This window comes from Armigeres subalbatus, chromosome 3, assembly GCF_024139115.2.
Source record: "Armigeres subalbatus isolate Guangzhou_Male chromosome 3, GZ_Asu_2, whole genome shotgun sequence".
In the NCBI taxonomy this organism is placed as follows: domain Eukaryota; kingdom Metazoa; phylum Arthropoda; class Insecta; order Diptera; family Culicidae; genus Armigeres; species Armigeres subalbatus.
In genome coordinates, this window is record NC_085141.1 from 98,595,251 (window position 1) to 98,607,478 (window position 12,228).

The 12,228-nt window shown below is 47.3% G+C and overlaps 1 protein-coding gene across 9 annotated transcripts in view; it reads left to right on the top strand.

Moving 5' to 3' along the window:
* Positions 1 to 12,228, top strand: part of LOC134221095 (E3 ubiquitin-protein ligase TRIM33-like) — a 160,724-nt gene that overhangs the window by 136,296 nt on the left and 12,200 nt on the right. For 4 of the 9 annotated variants that reach the window (XM_062700283.1, XM_062700280.1, XM_062700281.1 and 1 more), the window contains exons 4-12: positions 6,490 to 6,804; positions 6,871 to 7,123; positions 7,208 to 7,621; positions 7,827 to 8,170; positions 8,257 to 8,461; positions 8,526 to 8,836; positions 8,904 to 9,312; positions 9,368 to 9,524; positions 9,590 to 9,713. In XM_062700283.1, the coding sequence (XP_062556267.1) occupies positions 6,490 to 6,804; positions 6,871 to 7,123; positions 7,208 to 7,621; positions 7,827 to 8,170; positions 8,257 to 8,461; positions 8,526 to 8,836; positions 8,904 to 9,312; positions 9,368 to 9,524; positions 9,590 to 9,713 (2,532 nt within the window). The remainder of the gene's footprint in view (positions 1 to 6,489; positions 6,805 to 6,870; positions 7,124 to 7,207; positions 7,622 to 7,826; positions 8,171 to 8,256; positions 8,462 to 8,525; positions 8,837 to 8,903; positions 9,313 to 9,367; positions 9,525 to 9,589; positions 9,714 to 12,228) is intronic. The other 5 variants (XM_062700284.1, XM_062700286.1, XM_062700285.1 and 2 more) reach the window with 5 other exon arrangements.

Below are 12,228 nucleotides of genomic sequence, written 5' to 3' on the forward strand. Positions count from 1 at the left end.
CAAGAGGCTCAGAAGCCTCCTTCCAAGAGGCTCAGAAGCCTCCTTCCAAGAGGCTCAGAAGCCTCCTTCCAAGAGGCTCAGAAGCCTCCTTCCAAGAGGCTCAAGCCTCCTTCCAAGAGGCCTCAGGCCTCCTTCCAAGAGGCTCAAGCCTCCTTCCAAGAGGCTCAGAAGCCTCCTTCAAGAGGCTCAGAGTCTCCTTCCAAGAGGCTCAGGCCTCCTTCCAAGAGGCTCAGGCCTCCTTCCAAGAGGCTCAGAAGCCTCCTTCCAAGAGGCTCAGAAGCCTCCTTCCAAGAGGCCTCAGGCCTCCTTCCAAGAGGCTCAGGCCTCCTTCCAAGAGGCTCAGGCCTCCTTCCAAGAGGCTCCAGCCTCCTTCCAAGAGGCTCAAGCCTCCTTCCAAGAGGCTCAGAAGCCTCCTTCCAAGAGGCTCAGGCCTCCTTCCAAGAGGCCTCAGGCCTCCTTCCAAGAGGCTCAAGCCTCCTTCCAAGAGGCTCAGAAGCCTCCTTCCAAGAGGCTCAGAAGCCTCCTTCCAAGAGGCTCAGAAGCCTCATTCCAAGTGTCTTAGAAGCCTCCTTCCAAGTGTCTCAGAAGCCTCCTTCCAAGAGGCTCGGAAGCCTCCTTCCAAGAGGCTCGGAAGCCTCCTTCCAAGAAGCTCGGAAGCCTCCTTCCAAGAGGCTCGGAAGCCTCCTTCCAAGAGGCTCGGAAGCCTCCTTGCAAGAGGCTCCTTCCTTCCAAGAGGCTTCGGAAGCCTCCTTCCAAGAGTCTCGGAAGCTTCCTTCCAAATGGTTTGGGGGCCTCCTTCCAAGAGGCTCGGAAGCCTCCTTCTAAGAGGCTCGGAAGCCTCCTTCTAAGAGGCTCGGAAGCCTCCTTCCAAGAGGCTCGGAAGTCTCCTTCCAAGAGGCTCGGAAGCCTCCTTCCAAGAGGCTCGGAAGCCTCCTTCCAAGAGGCTCGGAAGCCTCCTTCCAAGAGGCTCGGAAGCCTCCTTCCAAGAGGCTCACGCCTCCTTCCAAGAGGCTCAGAAGCCTCCTTCCAAGAGGCTCAGGCCTCCTTCCAAGAGGCTCAGAAGCCTCCTTCCAAGAGGCTCAAGCCTCCTTCCAAGAGGCCTCAAGCCTCCTTCCAAGAGGCTCAGAAGCCTCCTTCCAAGAGGCTCAGAAGCCTCCTTCCAAGAGGCTCGGAAGCCTCCTTCCAAGAGGCTCGGAAGCCTCCTTCCAAGAGGCTCGGAAGCCTCCTTCCAAGAGGCTCGGAAGCCTCCTTCCAAGAGGCTCGGAAGCCTCCTTCCAAAAGGCTCGGAAGCCTCCTTCAAGAGGCTCGGAAGCCTCCTTCAAGAGGCTCGGAAGCCTCTTTCCAAGAGGCTCGGAAGCCTCCCTTAAGAGAGGCTCGGAAGCCTCCCTTAAGAGAGGCTCGGAAGCCTCCTTCCAAGAGGCTCGGAAGCCTCCTTCCAAAAGGTTCGGAAGCCTCCTTCCAAGAGGCTCGGAAGCCTCCTTCCAAGAGGCTCGGAAGCCTCCTTCCAAGAGGCTCGGAAGCCTCCTTCCAAGAGACTCGGAAGCCTCCTTCCAAGAGGCTCAAGCCTCCTTCCAAGAGGCTCAGAAGCCTCCTTCAAGAGGCTCAGAAGCCTCCTTCCAAGAGGCTCAGAAGCCTCCTTCCAAGAGGCTCAGAAGCCTCCTTCCAAGAGGCTCAGGAAGCCTCCTTCCAAGAGGCTCAGAAGCCTCCTTCCAAGAGGCCTCGAAGCCTCCTTCCAAGAGGCTCAGAAGCCTCCTTCCAAGAGGCGAAGCCTCCTTCCAAGAGGCTCCAAGCCTCCTTCAAGAGGCTCAGAAGCCTCCTTCAAGAGGCTCAGGCCTCTTTCCAAGAGGCTCAGAAGCCTCCCAAGAGAGGCTCAGAAGCCTCCTTCCAAGAGGCTCAAGCCTCCTTCCAAAGGTTCAGAAGCCTCCTTCCAAGAGGCTCAGAGCCTCCTTCCAAGAGGCCTCGGAAGCCTCCTCCAAGAGGCCTCAAGCCTCCTTCCAAGAGGCTCAGAAGCCTCCTTCCAAGAGGCTCAGAAGCCTCCTTCCAATAGGCTCAGAGCCTCCTTCCAAGAGGCTCAGAAGCCTCCTTCCAAGAGGCTCAGAAGCCTCCTTCCAAGAGGCAAGCCTCCTTCCAAGAGGCTCAGGCCTCCTTCCAAGAGGCCTCAAGCCTCCTTTCAAGAGGCTCGGGAAGCCTCCTTTCAAGAGGCTCGGAAAGCCTACTTTCAAGAGGCTCGGAAGCCTCATTTCAAGAGGCTCGGGAAGCCTTCTTCCAAGAGGCTCGGGAGCCTCCTTTCAAGAGGCTCGGAAGCATCCTTTCAGCAGGCTCGGAAGCCTCCTTTCAGCAGGCTCGGAAGCCTCCTTTCAGCAGGCTCGGAAGCCTCCTTTCAGCAGGCTCGGAAGCCTCCTTTCAGCAGGCTCGGAAGCCTCCTTTCAGCAGGCTTGGAAGCCTCCTTTCAGTAGGCTCGGAAGCCTCCTTTCAGCAGGCTCGGAAGCCTCCTTTCAGCAGGCTAGGAAGCCTCCTTTCAGCACGCTCGGAAGCCTTCTTTCAGCAGGCTCGGAAGCCTCCTTTAGCAGGCTCGGTAGCCTCCTTTCAGCAGTCTCGGAAGCCTTCTTTCAGCAGGCTAGGAAGCCTTCTTTCAGCTGGCTCAGAAGCCTCCTTTCAAGAGGCTTGGAAGCCCCCTTTGAGCTCAGAAGCTCCAGTTTGCAAAAGGTTCATAGGCCTTCTTTCAGGAATCCTTTTTTAAGAGACTTGTAAGCCTCTTCTTAAAAAGCTTGGAAGCCTCCTTCCTAGATTCTCAAAAGCCTTTTTTCAAAAGGATCGGAAGCCTCCTTTCAAGAGGCTCGAAATCGGAAGCCTTCTTTCAAGAGAAGAAGCCCCTTTTAAGAAGCAAGGAAGCCTTTTCCAAGAGACTCGGAAGTCTCCTTTTAAGAGGCTCAGAAGCTTCCTTTCAGGAGACTCGGTAGCCCCCTTTTAAGAGGCGAGAGCAGAAAAATGCGTTTCTTTGAAGAATGTTTTTTCTTTTTAACAAATATGTGCTTTCCAAGAAAGAGTGTAATACACGCCGGTGTACTTGTCGAGCATCATTTTGTCAAATTGAAGTGACATTTCGGAAACACAAATATCACTATCCAACAAAATTGAACTTTTTTTCGCTCCCTTCAACCATTTTTAATGTACTCAATAGATTTTTTACGCTGAATTCAGGTACGTATTCAGATTTTCTGTAACACGTCCAGTTTTTGAGAAAAACGCATTTTAATTAATGAAAGTACGTATTTTTAGAGAAATTTGGTTTCTCTCCTCTGCAAAGCTGAATTTCGGCTCCTCACTTTTAGAATAAAGTTTGAATTTTGTAGAATGGACCTTATAGAATGCATGTGGGTTGTTGGATTTCATTCGGCACGTACATTTGTTGTGAAAAACGGAATTTCATTCACAAAAGTACGTCTTTTCATAGAAATTTGGTTTCTCTCCTCTGCAAAGCTGAATTTCGACTCCTCACTTTTAGAATAAAGTTTGAATTTTGTAGAATGGGCCTTGTAGAATGCATGTGAGTGTTTGGATTTCATTTGGCACGTACATTTGTTGTGAAAAACGGAATTTAATTCACAAATATACGTATTTTCAATTAAATTTGGATTCTGTGCTCTGCAAAGCTGAATTTCGGATCGAGTTCTGTGCGTGATCTCTCTTGTTTCGGACCGCAGAACGATCGCGCGGTCGGACGAATTATTGTGATCTGCATTGCGCGGCCGGTAATAAAATTTATCAGTTCTGTGCGTGATCTCTCTTGTTTCGGACAGCAGAACGATCGCGCGGTCGGACGAATTATTGTGTTCTGCATTGCGCGGCCGGTAATAAAAATAATCAGTTCTGTGCGTGATCTCTCATGTTTCGGACAGCAGAACGATCGCGCGGTCGGACGAATTATTGTGATCTGCATTGCGCGGCCGGTAATAAAAAAAAATCAGTTCTGTGCGTGATCTCTCATGTTTCGGATAGCAGAACGATTGCGCGGTCGGACGAATTATTGTGATCTGCATTGCGCGGCCGGTAATAAAATTTATCAGTTCTGTGCGTGATCTCTCATGTTTCGGACAGCAGAACGATCGCGCGGTCGGACGAATTATTGTGATCTGCATTGCGCGGCCGGTAATAAAATTTATCAGTTCTGTGCGTGATCTCTCTTGTTTCGGACCGCAGAACGATCGCGCGGTCGGACGAATTATTGTGATCTGCATTGCGCGGCCGGTAATAAAATTTATCAGTTCTGTGCGTGATCTCTCATGTTTCGGACAGCAGAACGATCGCGCGGTCGGACGAATTATTGTGATCTGCATTGCGCGGCCGGTAATAAAATTTATCAGTTCTGTGCGTGATCTCTCTTGTTTCGAAGCGGGCTTGGTAGTCATATGGCTACTGCTTCTGCCTCATACGCAGGAGGTCGTGGGTTCAATCCCAGGTCCGTTCCATTCTCCTACTTTGTATCTTCCTCTATATTTCTCATGTTCTAGCAATCGCTAGAACTGGAAATGGTCTTTCATACCGTTTCCTTTTTTATTCCTATACCTTCAACTTGAGTATTCTAACAGTAATCTGCTAGAATTGGAAATGAACTATAGAGCTCGTTTCCTACATCCAATTAGAAATTCCATCAGTTACCTTCTCCTATCTATCACATTGGCAGCTCGTTAACCAAGACGGACCTCTGCCTCTCCAACCTAACCCAGAAATTCCAACAAATTCCGCATGAACTCGTGGCAAGTGCAGAGGTATATTCGGCTTGCAGTGGGCGAGTTATTGCATCATCATTTCCTCCCCTTCCCTACATTGACTTGCATTCTGACGTGGCAGGCGCCAGTATGACCTAACAAATGAGATCACCAGTACTTGTACATTGAAGATGTGTGCTAGTCCCAAGCAAACATCTGTTGGTTCCCTGTGCAAGAACAGCTGATCTGGTCATAATGGAGTAGCAACTACGAGCAGTCAATCAAGCTCAAGTTCAAGCTCAAGCTCTGCAAAGCTGAATTTCGGATCCTCACTTTAGGAATAAAGTTTGAATTTTGTAGAATAGGCCTTGCAGAATGCATATGGTTGGTTGGATGACATTTGGCGCATTGATTTGTTGTGAAAAACGGATTGTTTGGCTTCACAAAACAGAGAAGCCGAATTTCTATGAAAATACGTGCTTTTGTGAATGAAATTCCGTTTTTCACAACAAATGTACGTGCGAAATGAAATCCAGCAACCGACATGCATTCTACAAGGCCCATTCTACAAAATTCAAACTTTATTTTAAAAGTGAGGAGTCGAAATTCAGCTTTGCAGAGGAGAGAAACCAAATTTCTATGAAAATACGTACTTTTGTGAATGAAATTCCGTTTTTCACAACAAATGAACGTGCCAAATGAAATCCAGCAACCGACATGCATTCTACAAGGCCCATTCTACAAAATTCAAACTTTATTCTAAAAGTGATTAGCCGAAATTCAGCTTTGCAGAGGAGAGAAACCAAATTCCTATATGAAAATACGTACTTTTGTGAATGAAATTCCGTTTTTCACAAGAATTGAACGTGCCAAATGAAATCCAACAACCCACATGCATTCTACAAGACCCATTTCACCAAATTCAAACTTTATTTTAAAAGTGAGGAGCCGAAATTCAGCTTTGCAGAGGAGAGAAACCAAATTTCTATGAAAAGACGTACTTTTGTGAATTTAATTCCGTTTTTCACAACAAATGAACGTGCCAAATTAAATCCAACAACCCACATGTATTCAACAAGGTCCATTCTACAAAATTCAAACTTTATTCTAAAAGTGAGGAGCCGAAATTCAGCTTTGCAGAGGAGAGAAAACAAATTTCTATGAAAATACGTACTTTTGTGAATTCAATTCCGTTTTTTTCACAACAATTGAACGTGTCAAATAAGATTCAGCAACTTACTTACATCTTGTACGATTTCTTCAATATAATTCAAACCTCTTTCTCAAAGTTATAAACCAAAAACCAGCTTTACAGAACAGAGAAACCAAATTCCCATAAGAATACGTAGTTTTGTGAATTTAAACCCGTTTTTCTCAAAAACTGGACGTGTTACAAAAAATCTGAATACATGACTGAATTCAGCGAAGAAAAATTTTTCAAGTACACTAAGAATGGTTGAAGGGAGTAAAACACTGTTGACTAGTGTATCCATCTATTACTTGCACTCACTGAATGAACTTAATTTAATTGTTAAAAATAGTGAAACTCTTGTATGCTCTAATAAACAGCTCACTTTTGTTGTAAAGCTTTTCAATGCATTGTTTAGCCATGGATCGATAATATCCAACTGCAAACAATAAGTTTTCTAGTCAATCCGCCTGATAGAGCAGTTAGCGAAAGACCTTAATTTCTTTTCCTAGTTTTTGTAATCAAAAGTTAAAATCAAAATATACTTTTTACACATTAATAATTATTCACTTTATTTATTCCAATCTTCAGGAAAAACTGTCCCTCTACTGCGAGACGTGCGACCGGTTAACGTGTCGCGATTGCCAGCTAGTGGACCACCGAGATCACAAGTACAAGTTCGCCAACGAGATTGCCAGTGAAACGAGGAACTCGCTGCAGGCGCTCCTCAGCGAGATCGGCTACAAAAAGGTGCTCCTCTCCAGTGCAATGAAGGTGATAGACGACCGACAGGCGCTGATAACCGAGAAGAAGAAGGAACTGTCCAAAGAGATTGCCGACCTGGTGGTGAAGCTGACCAATGCCGTCAACATGCGCGGCAAGCAGCTGGTCTACCGGTTGAATCAGGTAAGGTTGGGTAGAGGAGGATTCTAAGCATCAACAATTATCATAACATCTGCGTCTCCATTCTAGGTGTGTGACACGAAACTACAGGTACTAAACGAAAAGAAGGAAGCACTTCAGTTGTTATCTGGTCACACGGATCATTGCATAGAGTTTGTGCAAAGTGCCCTGGAGAAGGGCAGTGACAGCGCAGTTCTGTACAGCAAGAAAACGTTGGCCAGGCATTTACAAAAAGTGAAATGTCAACGAGCAGATATCCCCAACCCGGAGATACCGGTTCGAGTACAGTTGTTCCTATCGAATGTTCCTGAGCTGCAAAATGGTGAGTTGTAAACAAGAACATCTATGAATGTGCCTCGTAACGTTAGTAAGATATTCTCAATAAAACTTTCTTTCGTAATTACAGTTATAGCTCGCATTGGTACGATTCTTGTCGATGGAAAAGTATACCCACCTCCACCTGGGCCTGCCGGCGCCGTTGGTGTCCCACAAGTACCCGGAGTAGTTCAAAACAGGTCCAAACAGCCCAGTCCTAACATCACACCTCCTCTGCGGCCAGGCATGCCCGGTCCAGGAATGACAACGTTAACTTCCAACAATGCCAACGGGCCCGGAGGGTTCCCAAATGTGCCACCTATGTACAATGGAAACGGAGGAGTCCCGGTGGGAGGTGGTGCTTTCCCACCGAATCATCCAATGGGACGAACGTTTTCCCAGGAAAATGGTCCCGGAGGTGGTTTCGGGAGATTCCCGATGGGTCCGCCACATGGCATGCCACCTCAACAGCACGTCAGTTCCTCCACACATCCTCAGAATATGGGTAAGTTGGTCGGACCCTCAGCTAACACCCCCAGGCTATTGGTTGTGGCTCTGGTTTTATTCATCATGCGCTCATCATTTTTGGTTGAGGATTATAAATCATTTCATTAGCGTAACATTGTTTTTGTTCGTGTTTTCTTTTCTCCACTTCCAAACCCACTCCCTGCTCCCATGGTGTATATGCTTTCATACCGCTAATCCTCTAGATTTACGTAATCTCTTGAGTCATCAAAAATCGAGCGGACCTAATCGCGGTTCGCCCAACAATGCTCCGAGTTCAGCTGGCAATGCTAATGTTAATAATCAATTCAACACAGCTAACTACATGGGTAGTGTTCCACCTGGTTCAGCAGGTCCGCAGCATAGGATGGCTGCCCAAATGGGTGGTGCGCCTCCCGGTTATCTAGCAGCCGCAGGACACCAGAACTTCAATCAAGGACAACCCGGCCCAAACAGCAACGGTATGGGTATGGGTGGTAACAATCCACGTTTCCAAAACTTCCAAAGATTTGCTATGCCTCCGGCCGCCATGCGACACATGATGGGAAATGTAAGTATTTTATCGCAAAAGAATGTTCATCCTATATCTCCATCTGTTCAAGAAGACTGATCGCTTCCTTTTAATTTTAACCAAAGAATACTTCTACTCTCCTCACACCAAAGCAGCAAGCAGCAATGCGCTATCCTGGTCAGCAGACCCCGCCCGGATACAACCCTAATTCGCCACAGCCTGGTCAGATGCAACCACAGCATCCGAGTGGGAGCAATAGCGGGGGAGGCGGGGGAGGAGGTGGCGCTAAATGGCACATTCCTCAAAATATGCAAGGACAGCAAAACAATGGTAACATTCGATTATAAAATCGTATACTGTTCATGCATTTTCAAAATCAATCGGTACCCTACAGGGTTTGGAGGTCCATCTGGACTACATCTGTTCGGAAATGGACCAAACGAGTCGTTCAAAATACCCTTGAAATCGCCGGATACGATGCGAAATTCGATGATGATAAACGGCAGTAATGTTGGCCCGGGAGGACCAGGAGCTCCAAATCAAATGGCGCATCACCATCAACAACAGCAACAACTTCAGCAGCAGCAGCAACAACAGCAACAGCAGCAGCAACAACAAGCCAATCATCACCTCCAGCAGTTGCAGAATGCGCTTCCGAATGTCACTTCCACCAATCCGAAGACTCCCTCACCTAGTACGAATGAAGTTAGTTGATGTCACCTTCCGCCAAACATTCCTCATTCTAATAACTCGTTTGTTACCTATATTACAGCCTGGAAAAGACTTTGCCGAATCAATAGACAAAACCTGCGAAGATTCGGTGAATGACCTGATGGCAACCATCGCAAAATTAGACTCGAACGGTGTGCAGGTTCTACCGGAAGGTCATCGTGGTAAAACCACCTCGCCACAAGTACACAGCTCAACGGATCTCAACACCAGCGGAATGGTGGCAGGTGCTGGCGCTGGAGTACTCGTGGACGACAAAAGCCTCCCCAAGGAGCTGGACCCAAACGAAGATTGGTGCGCGGTGTGTATGGATGGAGGTGAACTGATGTGCTGTGATAAGTGTCCCAAAGTGTTTCACCAGACGTGTCACATACCAGTGATCGACAGTCTGCCGGACGAGAGCGAAACCTGGCAGTGTTTGCTGTGCTATAATTTTGCCGATTTGCCACCGGGTAGGCGCTTTCTGGGATCCTTGCTAGTCTGAATAACCAATTCTATTATTCTTAGAACCAACAGGCGAAAAGCGAAACGTAGGAATCACCCCGCTCGAGTTGAAGATTCTGCAGAGGATTATACTGGAACTTTTCTGTCAGTATGAAACCAGTATGCCGTTCCGGCATCTGGAACCGGAAGTTAACAAAGCGTACTATGACATTGTTTGCAAGTAAGTGTCGATGCTGGTTTTGGTTTGCATGAATATTAAAACAGCTGATTGTTTTTTTTTTGTAGCCCCATCTCGCTAACGATGATTCGGGACAAGCTGGAGATGACTAACCCTGAGCACTACACTGATATTTCGTCGTTCATTGCCGACATCAGGCGGTTATTCAATAATGTGTATCTGTTCTATCAGGTAAGTTCAAATCACAATGAGCAGAAGTGCTCATTTTTATCACTCAATTATTCATGACGTATGAGCTATGTACATCTAGAGGACCAACGTAATAGATCTTTATCATCGGTGGCTGCTTTCAGTATTGACCTAGGTCCAGGTCAGATTCGTACCGACTTATTCTTTTATTTCTTTGGTGTGGCTTCTTCGCCACGAGACTTTGAGTCTGTCTTTGGTGCGATGTACGCCAGATTTCATTATAGTGTTTGCTTATAAATTTCGTCTCCGCGCTATCATAATATGTGGCCGACCCACCTCCATTGACGCTCACGCTTTTCTGTTGATATAGGTTTTATATGGCCTATAAATAGATTTTTTTTTTAAACTGGCATAAGCAGCCATTGTCTTCTTGATCCGTGCTCCTGTGTCGATCAGTCCGACGCTAACTGGTTGCTAATATATCGAAAGTGTTTGACCTTTCCACTGCTTGCCCAGCAACCGTAAAATTTGGAAAACCCAGTAGACGTTGCAATTCCGGAACCCAACAAGGACTCAACATAAAATCAAAATTACAGAACAATAACCTTGGTACCTAGCCTTGATAAACTTTTTGGAGCAAATTAACCTTGACTGAGTTGGAGCAACTTATAGGGTGGCTGGGGGTAATATGGATACCCCAAGGAATCGGTAATGGGGCAGCAGGAACTATGTCCAGTGGGCTCTGTTGAACTTCTATAAAAAGCTGCATGTATCCGCAAGCAGGTTCTGCCAAAGCGACCGTGTGCCGCTCAAAGCACACAAGCCCAAGTCCTGGTGTTAAGTGGGACCCTAAACAGAACTTGCAACAACGGCCCTCCGACGAGACAGGATGATGGCGCAGGCCCAATAAGTCGCCTTTTAAATCAAACATTTCGAACAACATAGAAGATAATACTACTCGATACAATCGACGGCAACGATCTAGGCGTCGAAAATAAAGGATCACGATTAGAAGCTTGGAACATGGAACTGCAAGTCACTCGGTTTCGCAGGTTGCGACAGGATAATCTATGATGAATTACATCTCCGCAACTCCGAGGTCGTAGCGATGCAGGAAATCTGCTGGACAGGTCAGAAAGTGTGGAAAAGCGGGCATCGAGCGGCTACCTTCTACCAAAGCTGTGGCACCACCATTGAGCTGAGAACCGGCTTCATAGTGCTGGGAAAGATGAGTCAACGCGTGATTGGGTGGCAACCAATCAACGCAAGGATGTGCAAGCTGAGGATAAAAGGCCGATTCTTCAACTATAGCATCATCAACGTGCACAGCCCACACGAAGGGAGACCCGACGACGAGAAAGAAGCATTCTATACACAGCTGGAGCAGACAAACGATGGATGCCCACTGCAAGACGTCACAATCGTCATCGGCGAAATGAACGCTCAGGAAATGGAAAATATGTATAGACCGGTCATCGGACCGGATAGTCTGCATACCATATCGAATGACAACGGCCAACGTTGCGTAAACTTTGCAGCCTCCCTCCGGAGTACTTTCTTCCCCCGCAAGAATATTCACAAGGCCACATGGAGATCACCTAACCAAGAAACGGAAAACCAAATCGACGGTAAATTCTTCTCTGACATCACGAACGTACTTACCGCAGTGCGAATATTGAATTCGACCACTACCTCGTTGTAGTATGCCTGCGCTCAAAACTCTCGACGGTGTACAACACGCGTCGAAGTCGGACGCCGCGGCTAAACATTGGGCGGCTACAAGACGGTAGACTAGGCCAAGACTACCCGCAGCAGCTGGAAGTGGCACTCGCAACGGAAGAGCAGCTAGGCGCAGCGTCTCTTGAAGATGGCTGGAGAGATATTCGATCCGCCATCGGAAGCACCGCAATCGCTGCACTAGGCACGGTAACGACTGGTATGACGGCGAAGTGAGCAGTTAGTGGAAGAGAAGAATGCAGCATGGGCGAGATTGCTGCAACACCGCACGAGGGCGATCGATGTACGATACAAACGGCTGCGGAACAGACAAAAACTCGATTTTTTCGGAGAAAATAGCGCCAGCAGGAAGATCGAGACCGTGAAGAGACGGAACAATTGTACCGCGCTTATAACGTGCGAAAGTTCTATGAGCAGTTAAACCGTTTATGCAAGGGCTACGTGCCACAGCCCTATATGTGCGAAGATATAAGCACCTGAATGGCGTTGTGGCAGACAACGGTAGCGGTATTATAGCGTAGAGAATCATTTGGGCAGCACCCCCTATTCCCGTCAGCAACGTTCATTACTCGAACGCGTTACAACCCAATTACTTGTTTTGTAGTACATGGTTAGTTTCTGTTGATATCTAGTGATGTACAAACAATCAAGCCATTAGGTTGGAACGCGGTCGAGTTATTAACGTTGCGGACGGTACAAGGGGGTGCTGCCCAAATGGTCCCGCTCCCTACTTGTCATGAGACGAGTTTGAACAATCCTATTTAATTCCACCACTTTATTGTACCTTTGACTGATACGTATTTCGACCTCAATAGTAAGG